The sequence below is a fragment of the Carcharodon carcharias genome, chromosome 2, assembly GCF_017639515.1.
Source record: "Carcharodon carcharias isolate sCarCar2 chromosome 2, sCarCar2.pri, whole genome shotgun sequence".
In the NCBI taxonomy this organism is placed as follows: domain Eukaryota; kingdom Metazoa; phylum Chordata; class Chondrichthyes; order Lamniformes; family Lamnidae; genus Carcharodon; species Carcharodon carcharias.
The window spans coordinates 153,472,495-153,496,592 of NC_054468.1; the positions used below are offsets into that span (position 1 = coordinate 153,472,495).

The following is a 24,098-nucleotide window of genomic DNA, read 5'->3' on the forward strand; positions in this document are numbered from 1 at the left end:
CCCAGTGATCCAGGAATCTAAAACCCTCCCTCCTGCACCAACTCTTCAGCCACGTATTCGTCTGCGCTATTCTCCTATTTCTGTGCTCGCTAGCACATGGCACCGGGAGTAATCCAGAGATTACAACCCGAGAGGTCTTGCTTTTTAGTCTACTGCCTAACTCCCTGAATTCTTGATGCAAGACCTCATCCCTCTTTCTACCTATGTCATTGGTACCAACATATACCATGACCTCTGCCTTATCACCCGCCCCCTTCAGGATGCCCTGCAGCCATTCAGTGACATCCCGGACCCTGGCACCACGGAGGCAACACACCATCCTGAGTCACATTGACGGTCACAGTAGCACCAATCTGTTCCTCTGACTATAGAATCCCCAATTACTATCGCTCTTCTTCTCTTCCACCCTTCCCGTATAGACAGGCTGCTTGTGGTGCCAGAAACTTGGCTCTGTCTGCACTCCCTGGAAGAACCACTGCCCTCATCAGCCTCCAAAATGGAATACCGATTTCCAAGTGGGACCCCAGGGGACTCCTGAACTACCTACCTATTTCTCTTGGACTGCCTGGTGGTCACCCATGCCATTCCTTCTTCAAGTCCCTTCAGCTGCAGTGTGACCACCTCTCTAAACATGCTATCCACGATGCTCTCAGACTCACGGATGCTCCACAGTGTCCCCAGCCGCCGTTCCAGCTCTGAAACCCGAGCTTCCAGGAGCTGCATCTGGACATACCTCCTGCACACATGCTGGTCCCGCGCACTGGAAATGTTCCTGGCTTCCCACATGGAGCACAAGGAGCGCACCATGGCTTTGAGCTCTCCTACCATGACTTATCCCTTTAAACTAAACCTTTTAAATCAATTACTCTAGGGTCCTTCTTTCCTGGCCCTCATTACGACAGAATATACAAACTGTAAGCCACAAAAAGACCTTAAACTATAAGTGATAAAAGTAGTAAATACTTACCTGACCTTACCCACTACTTACCAGTCATTCCTCTCCCTTGTAGCCTCTACTGCTTCAGCAGGGTAAGACCACTCTCAGTTCATTTCCCACTGTGCACCAGATTGCCAATACCCACACTCACTCTGGCTGTGTGTCACTCAGGATGAGGTCTCTCCCCTGCTCGTGTGCAAGCACACTGGATGAGAAGAAATTTCTTCACTCAAATCTTTGGAATTCTCCACCCCAGAGGATTGTGGATGCTCCATCATTGACTATATTTAAGGCTGGGATAAACACATTTTTGGTGTCTCAAGGAATCAAGGGATTTGGGGAGTGGGCGGGGAAATGGCATTGAAACCCAAGAATAGCCTTGATCGTATTGAATGGTGGAGCAGGCTTGATGATTCAAAAGGATTACTCCTGCTCCTATCTCTTGTGTTATTGTAACAGGCTGGCTTTCACGGCAGTCTAGTAATCTGTACTCCACAAGATAACAAGGATTGCTGAGGTGCCACCATATGGGAATGGTAGTAACAATATGGAGCAGCCTGACTCTACTGTATCGTCTCAGGGTGACAATATTCATGTTCCAGTAATTGCCAGTCCACCAGCCCTCTTGTACTTGTCAACCAGCCAGCCCAGACTGCTGCTCCTTTACTAAGGTGGTGCTGTGTGAACCCAGTTTCTCAACACCCAGAACTAACCAACAGCATTTTCCAAGGCCATATGTAGTTTTCTCCAGGGAAAGCCTTCCACTAGCTTTAGCTCCTAGGGTAGCACTGTGTAGCAACACTAGCCCAAGCAAGGGCACCCGCAAGACAGGTAGCAAGGCAATGCATGGGATGATTAGTTCTTATTTTGTATGATTGATGTATTCATGGATAAAGTTATTGTGTGTAGGTACTTGCTATTGATCTTTATTGTTTGATGTAGGCCAAGGGAACTTTGTCATAGGGGCACTGAAATAGATGTATTGCCAAGAGATGGTGAGTCCATGTTGGGAGTTTCAACTGAAGCAGAACCTCACTATGCAGTCCCTTTCAAATGTCCAGTTGCAGCTGGTGTATGTGGTCTCTTCCGTTTCTCCTCTTCTTCCTGTTGCTCCTCCTCCTCTTCCTTCTTCTCCTTCCCATGACATGGCTTTCATATCCCAGGAGTTAATGGCTACACCCTCATAAATGCAAAGTTATGGATGACACAACACGCTACTTTGAACATGGAGGCTCTCTCAGGCATGTGCTGCAGAGGTCCCAAGTTCCCCAAGTGATTAGGCAGCAACATTTACCAATGGCTTGTTCATTGTGTTATGTGTCACACTGTGGCTCTTGTTAAAGAGCCTCTGACCTGCGTGGTGGGGTGGCAGAAGGGGGTCATGAGCCATGTGTGGATGCATTATCCCTTGTTTCCGAGCAGCCATCGGTTGTCAACCTTGGAGGCCTGAAGCTAGTGGACGAAGGACAAAAACATCATGGCAGCATTGACCAAATGAAATTCTTGGTGTGCTCTCACCCAGCTGCATGTTAATAGAGCATTTTGTGCAGTTGATAGTGCCCTGCACCATCAGAAGCCTGCTAATCTGGTGAACCTACACGCCCTCTCATCCTGGTCATCCTTCCTCAGGGAGAAGAGGATGAAGCCCCCTCTCCTTCTTAGAGTGTCTCTGTCTCCTTCAGGATTCTTCCTTGGATGGCAAATTGAGACATGTTGCTAATGTTGTCAGCTCCTGCATGAAAGAAACTGGTTGCAAAGAATAAAAAGGAGATGATGATCTTCACAGCCACTGGGGCCATTTCCACCCTGGTTTGAGGCTCCAGGTCTTTGTGAACTCCATCAACTCCTCTTTAGTTAACCAAGCCTCTTGGCTCAACGCATCGTAGGACTAGTGCTCCCAGAAGACACTGTAAGTGTAGGGTCTCCTAAGGAGAGCCACCCTACTCATTCCTCGTCACAGAAGTTCCCCTTTCTGCTTCCTCCTCCGCCTGACCTGCATGAGCAAGTGACATTGCAACTACTTCCACCATACTTATGCAAAAGCAGTCTTTCATTAAACAGCAAAAACCTTCAAGTTCTTTCATCAACTAAGCACAGTGCTTCAACCAATGTTATGTGATGTAATTCAAAAACACCTTGGCTGGGACTTGTTGAATGATCCTTTAAATAGCCCCAGAACAGAGCTCATCTTGCTTGCTAATGTTTGCTGTTTAAGGAGTGAATAAGGAATGCTTCTTGTATATTTGTTGCCAATTTAATATTTGTGCGTTGCATTGACATCTGTGATATCATGATCCTGCCTTTTCAACCTCTTTGGGCACGTGCAGGGGACACGTTGCGTGTGCAATTCCAGTTACACGATACGGGTGGCCTGCCTGAAAAGCATCCATTAGCTAGCAGCTAGTGGCACCTCTTGTGCTTTTACATAAAGGTACGGCTGCCTAGCTGGAAGTGGCGCTAGTTGATTGAATTTCACAACCCATGTGTTTATGTTATTCTGTTAAGTGCTAAGTTGAATGGACCTTGTCAGAACTGTACAATTGATCAAAGCTGATTTGATGACCCTTAGGAGGAAAAGCATTCTAAAGGATTCACCAGATCTATGGAGAATTTGTTTTGGTCTCTCACTGGCCACATCAAACGTAAGTCAATTCAATTCCATCTCTTCAGTTTTAGTGTCATCTTTGAACTCCCTTCCTCACAAGGAGTTTAATATTTTGTTCTTTGTAGTGCTTTAGCTTGAGCTCACTCAATAAGATTTAGTGGTCTTTCAACTTTGTAACTAAAAAAGGGGCTCCATTATGAAATGGCCAACAAGTAGAATTCTAATCAAATGGTAACAAGTTACCACAATTTAAAGCCTGCTGGAAAACTGAAGTAAAAATGGAAGATTCTCTAATATATTATTCCTTGGCTTGGTGGCAATTTTTGTCTCATAACACTACTGTAAAGTGCTATGGGCATTTTACTATGTTCTAGGTGCCATATAAATGTCAAAACAGTAACTGCTGGAAAAACTCAGCAGGTCTGGCAGCATCTGTGGACAGGGGAACAGAGTTAATGTTTTGAGTTCAATATGGCTCTTCTTCGGAAGAAGAATTAGAATGGACTCGAAACGTTAACTGTTTCTCCCTCCACACATGCTGCTAAATTTCACTTTTATTTATGCAATTTATTTTTATACAACAGAAATGTGGGTTGTCATTGTGAATGCATAACTGGCCTACCAGTACATGTAAAGAAGAAAGCCAGGTTAGTGTAGATGTGGTGTTTGCCTTGTGGGATCCAGTGCAAAGGGTCGATTTGGGGATCATTCCTTGCATCTAATGAACTTAGTACTGGATCAGCTCTTGATAACATTTGATTGGTCCAGGGCTTCTTGTAATTTGCATGGTCCAAACACTGTTCCTCAGTTAATGGGCTGCATCTCCCAGTCAGCGACCGGTGGGGGGGCAGGGCCCGCTCATTGACACGTAAAATGACGTGGGGTGATGTCGGGCGGGCATCCCGATGTCACTCCGTGTCATTTACATTTTCAGGTCGGTTGCGCACCCGCCGAACTGTCAATGGCCACTTAAGGCCTTTAACATAGTAATTAAGCTAATTAAAGGACCTGCCCATCCAATCTTAATGTGGCGGGCAGGCAAGGAGGCCAGGCGGCCTTTAGAAAAAAACATGAAACCTCATCCATGGGCAGGATGAGGTTTCATAAGGGCTTTAAAATGTTTATGAAATATTGAAATAAAAGAAATTGACACGTCCCAGCTCATGTTATAGTGTCACATGAGGGAACATGTCAGGAATTTTTTTTCCACACTTCCACAAAGTTTTAAGACTTCCTGTGATCTCCCTGAGGCTGCACTTTGCCTCAGGGTGATCTGTGATCTCTTTCGTGCGCATAGCCTGCCCACATAAAATGATTGGGAACCCGCCTACCTACGTCCGCTCCCACACATCCCTCCCTGACGGGGGGAAAATGTTGCCCATTAAAGTTTAGGTTGTAGACTGGAGGGGAGATTTTTTTAATAGATGAATAATCCTGGGCAGGGGAAATACAATTCCTTGATGTGCATTGAGACCATCAGAGTGCAATATCTTCTTTTTAGTGTAGAGCAAAAATGTTTTGATTGTTTTTGTGTGTCAGCATACGTAGGTCAATATATTTAGTGTAGATTTGTGGATGTGCTGATATATGCTTCATTCCAGACCTAGGCCCGGATTTTCGTGGAGTCAGAAGGACTTCAGAGCCATGTAAAAATGGCGAGTGGGACTGAATTCCAGAATTCTCGTCCTCGTTCCTGAAACCCCCAATTTTTGCTGACATAGGATAAGGATAGCAAGCCCGCACCTTGTGGTCCTAACCCTCTAGGGGTGGGTATCACCTAGCCACCTGCGCAATTTTCATGGAGTTGGACGAGCTACTCCATAATTTGTAGTTCACAGATTTAAGAGAAGCCATGAACTGTAGTCTGTATTCGGGAACCTTTTGAAAGGTAAGTTCAAAATGTCTTACCCATTCCCCCCATGTCCCCTCAATGCCAACACAATGCCAACTCATGACCCCACATACCCTAATGATCCCTTACAGCTCCCATGATCCACAACTCAATTCAAGTCACTCCCTCCCAAGAGCACCCAATGGCCCCTTATGGTCCCCATGCCAATGCATGGCCCTTCCATGTCCATTCACCCAGTATATACTATGTACATAAGCGATGAACACATTGGCGTGTGTGAAACTGTTTAGAAAAAAAACATCCATTTATAATTTTTTGAAAAAAATTGGTGTTCTTACAATCCTATAAAGATATCAATCAAACAGACCATTAAGGTATCAATAACAGAAGTTTTAACAATTCACACCTCTTAATCTAAACAAGATTAACAATTTTAAAGTGTTGTAGGGACACCAGTGTTTTTCAAAGAATGATGAATGTGTATTTCTTCTAAGCAGTTTTACATGCCATTTTTACTATAGGTTTAATTGGTTCTGTATTTAGTATACACTGGTTGAATGGGCATGGAGTGACCATGAGTTGGCATGGGGACTATAAGGAGCCATTGCAGTGTGGGTGGAGAGCGTGAGTTGGCATTGAGTTGGCAAGGGGGCATGGATAGTGAGTAGGGTGGGTGATGGGGTGTAAGGTTCGAGGGCCGGGGGGCCTAAAATGTAACCAGACAACTGGGATGAAATCCCAGAGAACTGAGGCAGGTCTTTTAACCAACCCACCTTGGCACTCGGTTGCCCCTGTGACCATCTCCAATCTGCTGCTGGGGGCATTGAGCCCGACTCTATCCCACAGCCATCCCATTGGAGCAAAGATATTGGCACCACATCTACAAACATTCACTCCCTCCACCACCGACACGCAGTGGCAGCAGTATGTATCATCTACAAGATGCACTGCAGGAATTCATCATGACTCCTTAGACAGCACCCTCTAAACTCACAACCACTACCACCTAGAAGGACAAGTGCAGCAGATAGATGAGAACTGCATCACCTGGAAGTTCCCCTCCAAGCCCCCTCACCATCCTGATTTGGAAACATATCGCAGTCCCTTCACTGTGGCTGGGTCAAAATCCTGGAACTCCCTTCCTAACAGCACTGTGGGTATATCTACACCATTTAGTTCACAGTGGTTCAAGAAGGCAGCTCATCGCCAGCTTCTCAAGGGCAAGTAGGGATGGGCAATAAATTCTGGCCCAGCCAGCGAAGCCCACATCCTGTGAATGAATAAAAAAAATTCAGGGGTCTTTGTACCAAGGCAGATGCTGCGAGCCAAAAAGTTTCCAGACCTGAGCTACCCACCTTGGTAGTGGAAATCCAGGCCCTAATGTGAAACTTGGATTTGGAAGATTCAATTGAAGAAATCAATTTTTAAGAAGATCGAATTTAAAACATTTCCTTGATGGTTTCACAAAAAAAGCAAACAGAAAGATCTATATCAGGTCACATTTTTAAGTTATAATTCTAAAGGATGTTGCCACCACAGCCCAGTATAACATACAACTACATTTACAAATTCTGAACCAGGATAAGCAAAATGACTTGGGATTTCCAGGCACGATTTTAATCTAGCCCTCCCAGCACAAGCAAGGCTAGCGAGTGGCTCAAATACTGATTGAGGATTTCCCACACTTTTCCAATGCGCTCATGTCTGTTGCAATTTTACAAGATTCTGGCAACATGGAGGTCACCTGCCACAGGTGGGGGGCCTAATTAGAATGTGAAAGTTGCAGCTTAAAGACATCACTAGTGCTGTATCATCATTTTAACTTAAAATGTGGGAGATTCACATGGCATCAAAGCTGCCAGTGAAACCTGACATGATAGGCAAAAATAAACTATTTTTAAAATTTTTTGGAAGGATTCTTTGGGAGTTTAAAAAGGTGTAGGAATGCTCTCAAGGCCCCACAAGGAATCCTTTAGCATCTTTTGTTATTCCTGACTCTGATTGACATCGATTGTGCAACAAACCCCCATTTTCTTCCTGCCCATCCTATGCTGAGGACTGTTCCCTCCGCTTCCCAGCAGCATCCATTTCTTGCCACAAATCCACTCCTGCTCGCTGTCCTTCATGTAATCAAATACTAACTGAGGACTAATTGGCTGTTAAAAAGCCCAGGCTTCACACCAACAAGTAATGCTCACACAGCACCCCCAATTCCTACCCCTTCAACCCACACAGAACACAGCCCAGGTTAAAATTTGTTCTTCTAGTCATAAAAATAATTGTGTATTTGACTGAATTTCAAGTACTTTATGGGAGTTTTCAGTTTCATTAATAAATCTGATTCTGTGTTCTAGTCTAAAGTAAATAAATATTGACAGTATTGATGAATATAATGTTTTATTGTGTTAGTTTTTAATGTTTGAGTCTTTCTAGAAATCTCCAAGTCCCAAGAAGATGTGATGAAGGGCAGCAAATTACTCACAGCAGATTATGGGAAAGAAGACTGTGAGCTAAAGAAAGAGAGAAGAAGTCTGTCAGACACAGCCTTAGTCAACTCCTGCAAGGTATGATCTACACAATATACTTCGGAGAGATAGCTTGATAACTTAGGAGGTTTTCCACTACAAGTTTAGTCCTAGTGTAAATCCAGAGTAAAGGCTTACATTGAGACCTCGTCCAGTTAGACAGTTTTGTTACAGTATGGTCCAGAGTTAAGTCAGACCTTAATAGATTGCCTATATGAATGTATGGGAATGGAGAGGGAAAGAATAGCTCTTCCATCAAGTCTATCCCATGTAACTTGAGCATGCCATTATCCCCTCCACTTTGCATGGCCAAGTGGTCCCCTGCAAGAAGCAGAAAAACAAACAAAAAAAAGAGACCAATTTTGGAAAAAACTCTATGGCCATAATTTTACATCGTTTGAGTGGATGCACAACCCAATAATGCGTGAAAACGTGCGAGAAGACATTGGACGAGCATCCTGACTTCGTCACGCACTCGCGTAATATTTTGCTCGGCTGGCACGTGTGGCAGTCAGAAGCGCACCCACTGACAATTAACTGGGCAACTAAGCCTATTAAGGAGTCAATTGAAAATGATTTTACGTGGCCCACCCACCTTTACAGTTGGCGGATGGGCCAATTGGCCAGACAACCTTCATGTTTTTGCTAGAACCTTGATCCAGGGCAGGATGAAATGTCCAGAGTGAAATATAATAAAAAAGTCTGAGGACTGAGGTTTTTTGAGTTCTGCTGCCAGGTGCTTGAATGTGCTGCATGGACACAATTTGTTGCATTTTTTTCTTCTCATTTAATTTCTACAAGTCTGCAGTCCCGTGAGGTAGCTCCACAGCAGTTGTCCGCCTTCAGGGAGTTCATTAGAAGTGCCCGCCCACACTCTCACTTTTCTTGCTGCTCACCCTCTTCACACCACCATCCCCTCTCCCCTGCAGCGCTGAGTTTTTCTCACTGCTTGTTTCATGCTAGCTGCCCATTAATTGGCCAGCCAGCATGAAATTGCATTTGGGGTCCAACCGTTGCCAGAAGTGCATTTCACATCCGCTTTTGGGCCCGCCGATCATGTGTGCAAGATTCAGGCCTATGAAACTCCTCTTTGATCCCTGCAGACTACCAAGTAAAGCTCTAGGACCAAGAAGACTGGGAGATACAACCGTAAATGAACATTCTTGCTGCTGCATGTAGGTTGTTTGCCATTTGCAGGAACTCAGCAGGTTCCATTTTCAACGAAAATATTGAATTTGTGGGTTCTGCTCCTTTGTTTAGGCAGTAACACTGTAGCTCAGTTACTGGGACCTGTGCCCACTGCAGCTGAGCGACCCATCAAGACTGGAGCTCCACAGAATGAATCCTTTCATTCATACTATGCCTAAGGGATAATATTTTAAATCTCTGCTTGTAACAGGGAGCCTCATCCATTGCTCTCTGTGATTTTCCACAGTCCTTTGCACCCAGTATTCCCTCAACATGGCAGGGGTGAAGTGGTGAGGTGTTGTGCTGGTCCTGGGATTTAGAAATTCAGCCCAGTTCTGTAGGGTGGGAATTTACTGCTTTCTGGAGGTATTGTAGTTCAACAAATGTGATGGAATGGAAGGTAAAGGCACTAAGTTTAGCAGTGAAAGAAAGTCTTAGTTATATAGTAGCTTCCACAATCTCAAGATATGCCAAAGAACTTTACAGCCAATTAAATACTTTTGAGGCATTTTAATGTAGGAAATACCACAGTCAATTTATGCACAGGAAGCTCCTACAAGCAGATTTGTTTGAAATAGCGCCATGTGGGATCTTTTACGTCAACCTAGAGGGCTGACAAGGCTTCGGTTTATCTTAAAGATAGTACCTCCAACCTATACAGCACTCCCACAATACTGCACTGGAGTCTCTGGGTGGAATTTTCCCTGCCAGCTGGCGTCGGGCGTGTTCAGTGGTGTGAGCAAACAATACGGTGAGAAGACCAGAAATTGGTTTCACGATGTTGTGAAACCAATTTGCGATCGTCTGCTCAACCCGTCAATGGAAAACCGTATTTCCTGCCATTTGATGTCGGGAACTTGATTGCAATATATCTGCATATCATTAGAAGGCCAGTCCATTGGAATCACACTGCCACCGCACCCCCACCGCACCCCCCCCCCCGACCCCCCACTCCCCTGCTGGATCGTCTGCCTACATCGGCGTGATTGTACTGCAACATGTTTCACAACAGCATATATAAGATGTGCACTTGGTGGGCTGCACTTTGAGGGGCCCTTGGAAGTAAGTGCACAGTAACGTTGCACAATGCTCACCCGGGTTGCCTGTTGGACTTCAAGGTTGAGCTGTGTTGGAGGGCGGGGGTGCAAGGGCTGCCCTGTGGTTGAGGTGACGGGGTGGGGGCAAGGGCTGCCCTGCAGTGGAGATGGGCTGGACTGTTTGGGGGATGGTGGGGGGCAGGGGTTGCCCTGCAATTAATGGTAGCACGTACAGGTTGTAGGGAGGGAAGTGACCATTCATTAGGGAAACCTTGTATTAAGTGACCTTTCCTCTGCAGCTGAGACAGTTCAGAGACAGCCACATTGACATGCTTGAAGTCAGGCCTCTAGCTTACCAGACCTGCTGAGTTTTTCCAGGTAATTCTGTTTTTGTTTTGGATTTCCAGCATCCGTAGTTTTTTTGTTTTTATCTCTGTGTTTAATTGACTGCCACTGCTCTTCAAGAAATGCCTACCTCCTTGAAGAAGTTCTGTTCCTCTCTGCGACAAGATTTACTCGAACTCAAGTTCTGTCGAAGGGTCATGAGGACTCGAAACGTCAACTCTTTTCTTTTCCGCCGATGCTGCCAGACCTGCTGAGTTTTTCCAGGTAATTCTGTTTTTGTTTTGGATTTCCAGCATCCGCAGTTTTTTTGTTTTTATCTCTAGCTTACCTGCCCACTCAAGCAACACAGAGGCCTGAAAGTGCCACCAAATGCTCCAGAGCTTTTCACCCCTCAAGCACAGACTGCAAACTAGTGAGCATTTTAGTGGACTGCAGAACAGTTAGACGACTGGGCACGCTGTATAATCTCCTTGCGGAAGCTGGTCATGGAGCAGTTACTGGTGGAGGAGCTCACAGCCCCTTGCACTGTCAGCATCCCGGTTTGGACCAGTCTCCCCCCATGGTTTAAGCGAACAGAGCGGCCTTGCAGCGCAGGTTAGGAGACTGTCTGCACTAGAGCTGAGAGCACAGCATACAGTTCAATGGGCAAAGCTGCTGTCAATCGGTCAGGTGGAGTGGGGCGGAGGTGGGTGGGGTTTTGGGCAGCCATGCAGCGCTACCCAAGTGGTTGCCAGCGCTCTCTGAGATGCTTTAAGGGGCCTTCAGCCTTAACCAAGAGAGGATCTTAGTACACCCAAGCTAACCCATGTGTCTCTCTCTTTCATACTGCAAGAGGGGTACATCAGGCACATGGAACCTGGTGAACTAGCTGTATGCCTTGTAGCATATAGAGAGCCAAGATGACAAAAAGAGCGATGGAGGCACCTGGCTGCACAGAGGGAGGAGCATCACCCTCAGGAAGAAGGGGCAGCTGGGCCTCCCGCACACACCACTGAAGAACAACAGCAAGCTGTCGTTTTTCGGCGCCTTGCTAGACCCAGGATCTATAGATGCTGCCTTTCATTCCTGCAGATGGCCGAGAAGCAGTGTCGCTGAAGACTGCGCATGTCTAGGGAACTGGTTGGACACATCTGCCACTTACTGCAGGGCTTGGTGCCACATGGACATGGAGGGCATCCATTACCAGTGGCCATGTAAGTGACTGTGGCGCTCAATTTCTACACCAGTGGTTCCTTTCAGGGCTCCACAGGCAACCTCCGTGGGATGTCACAAGCCTCCACCCACAACTGCATCCATGAGGTCACGGATGCCATCTTCGCGAGGGCACACAACTTTATACATTTCACCTGGGACCAGGACAGCCAGGATGCAAGAGCGATTGGATTTGCCCAGATCTCGGGTTTCTGATAGGTGCAGGGTGTGATTGACTACACTCACGTGGCGCTCAGGTCTCCATTGCAACAAAAGGTCAACTATGTCAACCACAAAAGCTTCCACTGGCTGAATATGCAGCTGATGTGTGACCACCACAAGTGCATCCTGCAGGTACGCACACGGTTTCCAGGGAGTGTGCATGACTCCTACATTCTCAGTTGGTCACAGATCCCTGATGTCTTCCAGGGTCCTCAGAGCTGCAGGGTTGGCTCCTCAGGCACAAGGGCTGCCCACAGAGGACGTGGCCGATGACACCCGTGTGGCAGCCTCAGACTGCAGCAGAGCGAAGGTATAATGAGGCCCAAGCTGCAACTCGCAACTTGGTGGGGCAAACCATTCAGATGCTGAAAATGAGGTTCCGGTGCCTGGACTGGAATGGTGGAGCCCTTCAGTCCACAAAGGGTGTCACCCATCATTGTCACCTGCTGCACCCTTTACAACCTGGCGCTGTAACAGGGAGAGGAGCTGGCTGAGGAGGAGATGCAGGAGATGAAGGTTTCCTCTGAAGAGGAGGATGCCAATGATGATAAGGATGATGAGGTCGTCGAAGGTGATGATGACAGCAATGAGGCCCTCTCATTGGCTGGATGAGACAGGCGCACTCAGAAGTCCCTTGTAGCTGCTAGATTTGTGGAGGATGATGACAACATGCAGTGAGGAGACACCATGGGTCCTCACATTGCACCTATGAATGTTTGACTCCAGTCTGATTTATGGCAGTGCCATATCCTCTGTGATAATGCTCCTGTCATGGAGACACAGTGGAGGCCCTAATAGTCAGTCGATTGCAGGAGGATGATGACGACATGCAGTGAGGACACTCCATTGATTGTCACATGGCCTCTGAGAATGTCTGACTCCTGTCTGGCCGAGGACAGCTCACTTGCGATCTGTGATCAGGGTCATATCATAGAGGTGAAGCCATGAAACTTCAAAAGCTTCAGATCCTTTGTCAGCCTTCAACACCTGGCTGCTTCAGGAGCACAGCATCACTGGTCACAGATGCTGAAGAGATGGGGGCTGGCCCCACCTTAAAGGCGCTGAGAGCACACAAAGAGAATGACTGAAATCTGTGACCCGTACCCACGACATTCTGGCAGCAATGACAGGCACGTCGAAGTGCAGGCATCACTATATGTCAGGGAGTCTGTGTCGGACCATCACTTTGGTCTGAAGGCTGCACAAAGCACAAGAAAGAGGCCTGGACTGAGACACCTGCCTTGTATCTTGTGCAGAAAGGTTTCACATCTGAGTGACATGAACACTGCTCATCAGAACAAGGAGCCATAGGCAGGGAGACATCCTTGGGTATTTATTTACAATAGTGAACATTATGTACAAGTGATTAACACCCATGCCCAGGCTGTGCAACTACATCTTCTTAACGCTTGGCCTAAATAGCCAAGTGGTTATGATACTGGGTTTGTAACCCCAAGATCAAGAGTTCAAATCTCACAATGGCAAACTATGAAACAATGTAACTTCATCTGAAACAGATGGAAACGGGTTTGTACTCGAAAGAGTTACCAGCACACTGTGCACCAGCACTCTGGTCATACTCCATTATTAACTTGGCCTAAATAGCGAAGTGGTTATGGTACTGGGTTTGTAACCCCAAGATCAAGAGTTCAAATCTCACAATGGCAAGCTATGCAACAATGTAACTTCATCTGAAACAGATGGAAATGTATTTGTACTCAAAAGAGTTACATCGCTTGGCCTAAATAGCCAAGTGATTATGGTACTGGATTTGTAACCCCAAGATCAAGAGTTCAAATCTCACAATGGCAAACTATGAAACAATGTAACTTCATCTGAAACAGATGGAAATGGGATTGTACTCGAAAGAATTACATCTTCCTAACTTTCCCAACCCTGCTGCTATGTCTTTGGCTTGGCCTAAATAGCCAAGTGGTTATGCTACTGGGTTTGTAACCCCAAGATCAAGAGTTCAAAAAAATCTCACAATGGCAAACTATGAAACAATGTAACTTCATCTGAAACAGATGGAAATGGGTTTGTACTCGAAAGAGTTACATCTTCTTAACAGCTTGGCCTAAATAGCCAAGTGGTTATGGTACTGGGGTTTGTAACCCCAAGATCAAGAGTTCAAATCTCACAATGGCAAACTATGAAACAATGTAACTTCATCTGAATAGGAACAGATGGAAACGGGTTTGAACTCGAATGAGTTACATCTTCCTAACTTTCCCAACCCTGCCGCTATGTCTCCCCTCCCCCGGACTTTGTCACAAGAATTCAGAGATTGTTAGTCGACTTCTTCTGGGACAAAAGATTGCACTGGGTCGCTGCCGAGGTTCTGAGTCTCCCGCTTAGGGAGGGTGGTCAGGCGTTAGTGTGCCTACGCACACAGGTGGTGACTTTCCGCCTTCAGACCCTGCAGCGATACCTCTACGTCGAGCCTCCTCCTAGATGGTGTGCCCTGATGACGTATTTCTTCCGTCAGGTGCACGGCCTGAATTATGACGTGCAGCTCCTGTTTATAGAACAGCTGGGCCTCGGTGGCTCCTTGCAGGCGTTGCCCGTCTTTTACCAGGACCTGATCAAAGTCTGGAAAGTGGTCGCCTCACGACGCAGCTCTCCCCCGTCAGGAGTAGCGGCTATCGTCAGAGAGCCGCTGCTCAGGAATCCGCCCCTCCGTCCTTTTCAGTGGTTGGCGGAGAGGAGGGCTGTGGCTGCAGGGGTGACCAGGATCGGGGACGTGCTGGGTGGCGGAGGACTGGGCTGGATGCTCCCGCAGGAGTTGGCGCGACGCGCGTCTGTGAGTGTCCAGGTCGCAGCCGATGCCATCCAAGACCTGAGAATGGTCGTGCTCGGACCCGACGTTATTTTGGGTCTTGAGGTGGCCCAGGTGCGCGGTGGTCTTCCGTCTGAGCGTTCCCCTGTTCGGACGGAATTCCACATTGGCCCCAAGCCCCGAACCCTCCCTCGGGTGCTGGTGCCCCGCAATATGAGCCACCTCGGGGACATGCCCTCTGTGCCTTTTGGCACGGCAAAGAGGGGCTTTTTGTATGGACTGCTGCTGCACACCTTCCATTTTCTCGCCCTTGTCCGTCGACCGGACACGCCCTGGCGTGCCTTGTTGCCGTCCGGCGGCGGAGGCCCTCGATGGGAGGCCCTCTACGGAGGTGTCCTCCCCCTTTCTATCGGGGACCTGGGTTGGAGGGTGTTGCATGCAGCAGTCCCTTATAATAAGAGGATGCATAGGTTCACGGACTCTCAGGACACATGCCCTTTTTGCGGTCTTGTGGAGTCCGTGGACCATGTATACATAGGGTGTTGTAGGCTGCACTCCCTTTTTAGTTATTTGAAAAACCTTTTATTGATGTTTTGTTTGCACTTCAGCCCCACGCTCCTGATCTATGGGCACCCGGTGCGGAAGGGGGTCGGGAAGGAGGAGGACCTCCTCGTGAACCTGCTCCTGGGCCTGGCCAAGTTGGCCATTAACAGGTCCAGGCAGCGGGCGATCGACGGGGGAGTCCCGCCCGATTGTTTGTCCCTCTTCTGCGGCTACGTTCGCTGCCGGATGTCCCTGGAGAAGGAGCACGCGGTGTCTGCTGGCACTCTCGAGGCCTTCCGTGCTCGGTGGGCACCGCGGGGACTGGGGTGTTTTGTTGACCCCTTTAATCACATTTTGATTTAAAGTTTGTAAGTTTCCTTTAAACTTTGTTCTTGGTTTTACAGCTGACCTGAATTAGGGGCTGTGCCTGATTTATCCCAATTTTGTTGATTTGGTTTTCATTTAAAAGATTATCAAGAGTTCAAATCTCACAATGGCAAACTATGAAACAATGTAACTTCATCTGAAACAGATGGAAACAGGTTTACTCAAAAGAGTATCAAGAGTTCAAATCTCACAATGGCAAACTATGAAACAATGTAACTTCATCTGAAACAGATGGAAACGGGTTTTTGCCTCTTGCGGAGGAGGTTGTCGGGATTGGTTCTGCGCGGGCCGGGCATCGGGGTGGTCCTTTCGGCTTACGCCGATGACGTGCTCCTTATGTTTAGTGACCCGGCTGACCTGCGGAGGATGCGCGAGTGCCAGGAGGTCTACTCTGCCGCTTCTTCTGCCAGGATCAACTGGCGTAAATGTTCTGGACTCCTGGTCGGTCAGTGGCAGATGGATCCCCTACCCGAGGAGCTCAGGCCTTTCACCTGGAGCAGGACCAGCCTCCTCTACCTGGGGGTCCATCTCTGCCCCGCTGAGGAATCCTGGCCGGCAAACTGGCAGGAACTGGAGACGAAAGTCACCGCTCGCCTGCGGCGCTGGACAGGACTGCTCCGAGTGCTATCTTACCGAGGTCGAGTTCTGGTCATAAACCAGCTGATCGCCGCCATGTTGTGGTATCGGCTGGTCACTTTGACCCCTCCCCCGGACTTTGTCACAAGAATCCAGAGATTGTTAGTCGACTTCTTCTGGGACAAAAGATTGCACTGGGTCGCTGCCGAGGTTCTGAGTCTCCCGCTTAGGGAGGGTGGTCAGGCGCTAGTGTGCCTACGCACATAGGTGGCGACTTTCCGCCTTCAGACCCTGCAGCGATACCTCTACGTCGAGCCTCCTCCTAGATGGTGTGCCCTGATGACGTATTTCCTCCGTCAGGTGCACGGCCTGAATTATGACGTGCAGCTCCTGTTTATAGAACAGCTGGGCCTCGGTGGCTCCTTGCAGGCGTTGCCCGTCTTTTACCTGGACCTGATCAAAGTCTGGAAAGTGGTCGCCTCGCGACGCAGCTCTCCCCCGTCAGGAGTAGCGGCTATCGTCAGAGAGCCGCTGCTCAGGAATCCGCCCCTCCGTCCTTTTCAGTGGTTGGCGGAGAGGAGGGCTGTGGCCTCAGGGGTGACCAGAATCAGGGACGTGCTGGGTGGCGGAGGACTGGGCTGGATGCTCCCGCAGGAGTTGGCGCGACGCGCGTCTGTGAGTGTCCAGGTCGCAGCCGATGCCATCCAAGACCTGAGAACGGTCGTGCTCGGACCCGACGTTATTTTGGGTCTTGAGGCGGCCCAGGTGCGCGGTGGTCTTCCGTCTGAGCGTTCCCCTGTTCGGACGGAATTCCACATTGGCCCCAAGCCCCGAACCCTCCCTCGGGTGCTGGTGCCCCGCAATATGAGCCGCCTCGGGGACATGCCCTCTGTGCCTTTTGGCACGGCAAATAGGAGCTTTTTGTACGGACTGCTGCTGCACACCTTCCATTTTCTCGCCCTTGTCCGTCGACCGGACACGCCCTGGCGTGCCTTGTTGCCGTCCGGCGGCTGAGGCCCCCGATGGGAGGCCCTCTACGGAGGTGTCCTCCCCCTTTCTATCGGAGACCTGGGTTGGAGGGTGTTGCATGCAGCAGTCCCTTATAATAAGAGGATGCATTGGTTCGCGGACTCTCAGGACACGTGCCCTTTTTGCGGTCTTGTGGAGTCCGTGGACCATGTATACATAGGGTGTTGTAGGCTGCACTCCCTTTTTAGTTATTTGAAAAACCTTTTATTGATGTTTTGTTTGCATTTCAGCCCCACGCTCCTGATCTATGGGCACCCGGTGCGGAAGGGGGTCGGGAAGGAGGAGGACCTCCTCGTGAACCTGCTCCTGGGCCTGGCCAAGTTGGCCATTAACAGGTCCAGGCAGTGGGCGATCGACGGGGGAGTCCGGCCCGATTGTTTGTCCCTCTTCCGCGGCTACGTTCGCTGCCGGATGTCCCTGGAGAAGGAGCACGCGGTGTCTGCTGGCACTCTCGAGGCCTTCCGTGCTCGGTGGGCACCGCGGGGACTGGGGTGTTTTGTTGACCCCTTTAATCACATTTTGATTTAAAGTTTGTAAGTTTCCTTTAAAACTTTGTTCTTGGTTTTACAGCTGACCTGAATTAGGGGCTGTGCCTGATTTTTTTCCCAATTTTGTTGATTTGGTTTTCATTTAAAAGATTATCAAGAGTTCATTTTCTTAACGATCTCGTGGAGGTAATTGTGGATTCAGTTGGTTTCCTGATACTGAGGAGAGAAGGTGTGTGTTGTTGGTGTTGCTGCTCCTCAGTGTTTCAACTGTTTCTGCTGCTGCCTTTGGGGTTGTTGCTTCTGCTGTGTGCTGCTGCTGCTTCTGCTGCTGCTCCTCCAGTGCTGCTAAAGGAGAGAGAGGGAGAGAAGAGAACAGTTGCTGCTGTTGCTACAGGACAGGAAGGCCAGGAGGCCAGGACTGAGTTGAAAAACAACATCCTAGGTGGGTGTCTGAACTGTGTATTTTTGTTTAAGGTGGGGGCAATTAAGGACTGTGTTTTGTAGGGGGAGGCAAGAAGACTGCCAGAGGAGTTGGGGAAGGAAGAGAGGGAGGGTGTGTGTGTGTGTGCTGAAACCATCTTTCTGCCACCCCTCCCCCCATCCCAGCCCTTTTCCCAGTAAGGCCAGCAATAGCTGGTGAAGACATCGCCTCCCCCTGCCTGAAGAACATCAGGCCCCCACCCACCGTCCATCCACCATCGAGGACACCCACCTGGACATTTACCTCTTTCCCTCCTGTGCCTCCCTGTCTTTTACTCCTCTCCCTCCTCTCCTCTCCTGCCTAAAAGAGGGGAGGTTGTTTCTACCTCTCTCCCCCACCCCCTTTCCTAAAACAAAATGGCCAATCCTTCCCAGGGTGGGCGTGACTCTGGCCCTAAGGCCAATTCACCATCGCCTGTGGCCGGGCCCTCGAGGGCTAATATGGAGGCAGTTTTGTCACCGGTGGCAGGGCGTCAAAAAAAGAAAACCTATGCGGGGGTGGTTGCTTCTGCGGCTCCAGCTGCTCCCGCTGCCCTGTCACCATTCCGCCTCCTCACCAGGGCCCTTGGGGTAAAGAGCTATGCTCACCCTGAAATGACAATAGAGGCCTGCGTAAAGGCTATGGCTGGGGTCGTCGGCCCCTCAGCCATTGTCGCGGCCTCTAAAATGTATGGGAAGGCCATATTCTTCTTGAGGTCCGAGCGGGCGGTGCACCTCGCCCTGCAAAAAGGACTCACTGTGGGCGGGACTTTTCTGGCGGTGGACCCCCTTGAGGCCACCGCCCAGAGAATTATTATTTCGAACGTCCCGCCTATTCTATCCAGTGAGCTCCTCCTCCCCCACCTTAATAAATTGGGGGAGGTCAGGTCGGGGGTTGCACCAATCCCGCTTGGCCTCAAAGACTCGGCCCTCCGCCATGTGTACTCCTTCCGGCACCAGGTATTTGTCCGCTTGGCCCTGCAGGAGTGCCTGGAGGGGGCCTTCATTATCAATTTTGAGGGGACCGCCTATCGGGTCTTCTGGACCGTGGAGGGCGTGCGGTGCCATGCTTGTAAGGAGGCGGGGCACGTGAGGAAGAACTGCCCCGCCTCCAAGGCCACGAGCCCCACCCAAGCGGCCACGGCTGGCACCGCCCCTCCTCCCCCCGCCACCACTCCATCTCCCTCCCCGCAAGGGGAGGCGACGCCGGCGTCCACTGCCATCTCGGCTGCCGGTGAGGCGGGGGGAGAGCCCCCGCGCTGTAAGAAGGCGCGGAGGAAGACCCGCAACCTGGAGGCGGCCCCTGAAACGCCCCAAAACCCCCAAACACCTGCAAGCACCGGCTCGGGGGAAAAGATAACATCCGGCCCCGGCGTCGTGTCCGCGTGTGCTCCCGGGCCCGTGGGCGCTAAGGTGCCGAGTGCTGGGCCCGGCGTCGTCCCTGCGCGTGCTCCCGGGGCCGGCGGGGAAAAGACGCGGGACCCCGAGCCGGGGAATCAAACAACCAAAACCCAGAGGGTGGAGTGTCCGGGAGGGCTGGACAAGGAGGAGGGGGCCTCGGAAATGGAGGTCTCCCTAGCCCCCAGCCTGACCCGGAAGAGACGTCACGCTTTGGAGGAGGAAGTGGGTGATGCCCAAACTGAAGAAGTTGGGTGTGTCCCTTCCCCGATGAAGAAGTGGTGGCATCTCCACCAAGTAAAATCTCGCCCTGTCCTCTGGGGGAACACAAAACCCCTGCACCGATTCCCACCGCTGTTAACCCTGTCAACCTGCTGCAGTCCCCTGAACAGGGCCCCTCGGGGGTCACTGAAGGCACCTCCCTTGAGGTGGTGCCCGACTCAGGAACCCTCGATACCCCCGAGGTACCTTCTGGCTCGTCGGGGGACTGTAGCTTTCAAAATTTAAAAAATGTTAACGGGTCATTGGGTGGCGACGAAAAGGAAGGCCTTCCCGCTCCCTCCCAAACCTTAGCACCGGGCGTCCTAGTTTTAGGTCAGGAGCTTGTCCTGAGCTCCCCGGACGACCCGGTGCCGGGAGGAGAGCGGGCATCAGAACTGCCGCTGCCCTCTGACCCAAAACCTTTAGAGGAGACCAGTGAGGACCCCTCTGGCCTTGATCCTGGGGGTGGGATCGAGGTACAGGTGGGGCCAGCTGGCAGCTCCGTATCAGCCCCCGTACTCAATGCGGGGGAGGGGTCGGAAGCTGGAGGCGACAACCTGGAGGAGGACGGGGTGTCCGTGGTGAGCGCTGGAGATTATGCTGAGTCGCTCTCAAGCGAGGCAGTGGATCCCCTGGTGCCCTCCACTGACTCCCCCCTCATCCCCCCAAGGGAACTCCGGGACTTTTTGGCGAGTCATCGCGGTCGCCGAGACAGGGTTCAGTTGGCCTTGGACCGGTGGCATTCTTTTCCGCTGGTGTTCTGGTCCACTCGCGAGGCTCTCAAGTCTCCCGAGTTGGATAGGAACGCGCGGCGGCGGGTCCAAACGTTTCTCGCTGGGCTCCTGAAGGAGAGGAAGGACTAAAAAGTCCTCTTCTTCTTTTTAATGACTTAAGGTGAAGGTTTGATGTACCTTTGACAATGAAGACGACTATAGCCAGCCTCAACATCCGCGGCAGCAGGGGCGCACAGCGCAGGTTCCAGAACTTCTTGGTCCTCAGGGACGGGAAGTATGCGTTGTGCTTCCTGCAAGAAACCCATACCGTTCCGGGAGACGAAGCCACGTGGCTCCTGGAGTGGCGAGGGGGGGTCTACATGAGTCACCTAGCCTCCAATTCTGGCGGGGTGGCTATCTTGTTGGCCCCGCATTTTCAGCCGGAGATCTTGGGGGTCAAGGAGCCGGTGCCAGGCCGGTTGCTGCACCTGACTGTGCGTCTGGGGGGGGCGGTGCTTCACTTTGTGAATGTGTACGCTCCCCTGGGCACGCAGCAGCAAGCGAGCTTCTTTGAAGAAGTGTCCACTCATCTTGGCTCCATCGACGCTGGCGACTGCATCGTCCTCGGGAGGGATTTCCATTGCACCCTTGGGGTCCGGGACTGTCATGGTACCCCGCACTGCACGCGAGGTGTGAGTAAGTTGCGGGACCTGGTCAGGTCCTTCGACTTAGTGGACGTCTGGCGAAATCTCCATCCTGACTCCAGCGTGTTCACCTTTGTGTCACCTGGAGTCGGAGCGTCCAGACTCGACCGCCTTTACGTTTCGAAGGCGTACGTGTCCTGCGTTCCGGCTGCTTCTATACAGCAGGTTCCGTGCACGGACCACCGTCTGGTGTGGGCGGAGCTCACTTCGTTCTGCGCTTGGACGGGGTCCGCGTACTGGCATTTTAATAACCTGTTGTTGGAAGACCAGCGGTTCCTGGACTCGTTCCGTCGCTTCTGGGCCGGCTGGAGAAGGAAGCGGGGAGGCTTCCCCTCCTTGAGGCTATGGTGGGACGTGGGCAAAGCTCACGTCCGAGTTTTCTGTCAAGAGTACGCGAAGGGGTCGACAAAGAGACGCAAATCCAGGGTCGAGGAGTTGGAGAAGGAGGTGCTCGACCTGGAGGCACGTCTCCGTCAGCCCGACGCGGACCCGGCCCTGCGGTCGGTGTACGATGAGAAGAAGGGCGCGCTGCGGGACCTGCAACTGGTCGGGTCTCGGGGCGCGTTCGTGAGGTCGCGGATCTGTTTCCTTAAGGAGATGGACCGTGGCTCTCCCTTCTTCTACTCACTGGAAAAAAGGCACGGGGTCCGTAAGCAGCTCTTTACGCTGCTGGCCGACGACGGATCACTTGTCTCGGATCCGGAGGGCATCAGGGCCATTGCCCGAGATTACTACACTGCCCTTTTCTCTCCGGATCCGTCCAGTGAGGAAGCTTGCAGAGTTTTGTGGGAGGACCTGCCGCAGGTCGGGCCGGAGTGCGCCGGAAAGCTCGACTCCCCTATAAGTCTGGGGGAGCTGACCGGCGCACTCGACGGTCTTTCTAGGGGCAAAACCCCGGGACTAGACGGGCTGACCGTGGAGTTCTTCAGGGCGTTCTGGGACGTCTTGGGGAGCGACTTCGCGGGGGTCCTGGGGGAGAGCATTGCTACCGGGGAGATGCCCCTTTCGTGGCGCAGGGCCGTGATTGCCCTGCTGCCGAAGAAGGGGGATCTCCGCCTTCTGAAAAACTGGCGCCCGGTCTCCCTCCTCAGCACGGACTACAAAATCTTCGCCCGAGCCATGTCTTCTCGGCTCGGCACCGTGCTGGACCACATGATCCACCCTGACCAGTCCTACACCGTCCCGGACCGAACCATTTATGATAACATCCATCTGGTCCGGGACATCATCCACCATTCCCAGAGGGCTGGTCTGTCGAGCGCCTTCCTGTCTCTCGATCAGGAGAAGGCGTTCGACAGGGTGGATCACGAATACTTACTCGGAACTCTGCGAGCTTTCGGGTTCGGGACACATTTTGTCGCCCGGATCCGACTTCTGTACACCGCCGCGGAGTGTCTAGTGAAGGTTAACGGGTCCCTGACGGCGCCCCTTCGCTTTGGGAGAGGGGTACGTCAGGGCTGCCCCCTGTCTGGCCAGTTGTATTCTATCTGCGTGGAGCCTTTCCTGCGCCTCTTGCGGAGGAGGTTGTCGGGATTGGTTCTGCGCGGGCCGGGCATCGGGGTGGTCCTTTCGGCTTACGCCGATGACGTGCTCCTTATGTTTAGTGACCCGGCTGACCTGCGGAGGATGCGCGAGTGCCAGGAGGTCTACTCTGCCGCTTCTTCTGCCAGGATCAACTGGGTAAATGTTCTGGACTCCTGGTCGGTCAGTGGCAGATGGATCCCCTACCCGAGGAGCTCAGGCCTTTCACCTGGAGCAGGACCAGCCTCCTCTACCTGGGGGTCCATCTCTGCCCCACTGAGGAATCCTGGCCGGCAAACTGGCAGGAACTGGAGACGAAAGTCACCGCTCGCCTGCGGCGCTGGACAGGACTGCTCCGAGTGCTATCTTACCGAGGTCGAGTTCTGGTCATAAACCAGCTGATCGCCGCCATGTTGTGGTATCGGCTGGTCACTTTGACCCCTCCCCCGGACTTTGTCACAAGAATCCAGAGATTGTTAGTCGACTTCTTCTGGGACAAAAGATTGCACTGGGTCGCTGCCGAGGTTCTGAGTCTCCCGCTTAGGGAGGGTGGTCAGGCGCTAGTGTGCCTACGCACACAGGTGGCGACTTTCCGCCTTCAGACCCTGCAGCGATACCTCTACGTCGAGCCTCCTCCTAGATGGTGTGCCCTGATGACGTATTTCCTCCGTCAGGTGCACGGCCTGAATTATGACGTGCAGCTCCTGTTTATAGAACAGCTGGGCCTCGGTGGCTCCTTGCAGGCGTTGCCCGTCTTTTACCTGGACCTGATCAAAGTCTGGAAAGTGGTTGCCTCGCGACGCAGCTCTCCCCCGTCAGGAGTAGCGGCTCTCTTCAGAGAGCCGCTGCTCAGGAATCCACCCCTCCGTCCTTTTCAGTGGTTGGCGGAGAGGAGGGCTGTGGCCTCAGGGGTGACCAGGATCGGGGATGTGCTGGGTGGCGAAGGACTGGGCTGGATGCTCCCGCAGGAGTTGGCGCGACGCGCGTCTGTGAGTGTCCAGGTCGCAGCCGATGCCATCCAAGACCTGAGAACGGTCGTGCTCGGACCCGACGTTATTTTGGGTCTTGAGGTGGCCCAGGTGCGCGGTGGTCTTCCGTCTGAGCGTTCCCCTGTTCGGACGGAATTCCACATTGGCCCCAAGCCCCGAACCCTCCCTCGGGTGCTGGTGCCCCGCAATATGAGCCGCCTCGGGGACATGCCCTCTGTGCCTTTTGGCACGGCAAAGAGGGGCTTTTTGTACGGACTGCTGCTGCACACCTTCCATTTTCTCGCCCTTGTCCGTCGCCCGGACACGCCCTGGCGTGCCTTGTTGCCGTCCGGTGGCGGAGGCCCCCAAT

The 24,098-nt window shown here is 51.4% G+C and overlaps 1 protein-coding gene across 5 annotated transcripts in view; it reads left to right on the forward strand.

The window, feature by feature from the left end:
• sytl3 (synaptotagmin-like 3) overlaps positions 1–24,098 on the forward strand; it is a 173,797-nt gene that overhangs the window by 97,977 nt on the left and 51,722 nt on the right. For all 5 annotated transcript variants that reach the window (XM_041203928.1, XM_041203938.1, XM_041203949.1 and 2 more), the window contains 2 exons: positions 3,507–3,579; positions 7,828–7,958. In XM_041203928.1, the coding sequence (XP_041059862.1) occupies positions 3,507–3,579; positions 7,828–7,958 (204 nt within the window). The remainder of the gene's footprint in view (positions 1–3,506; positions 3,580–7,827; positions 7,959–24,098) is intronic.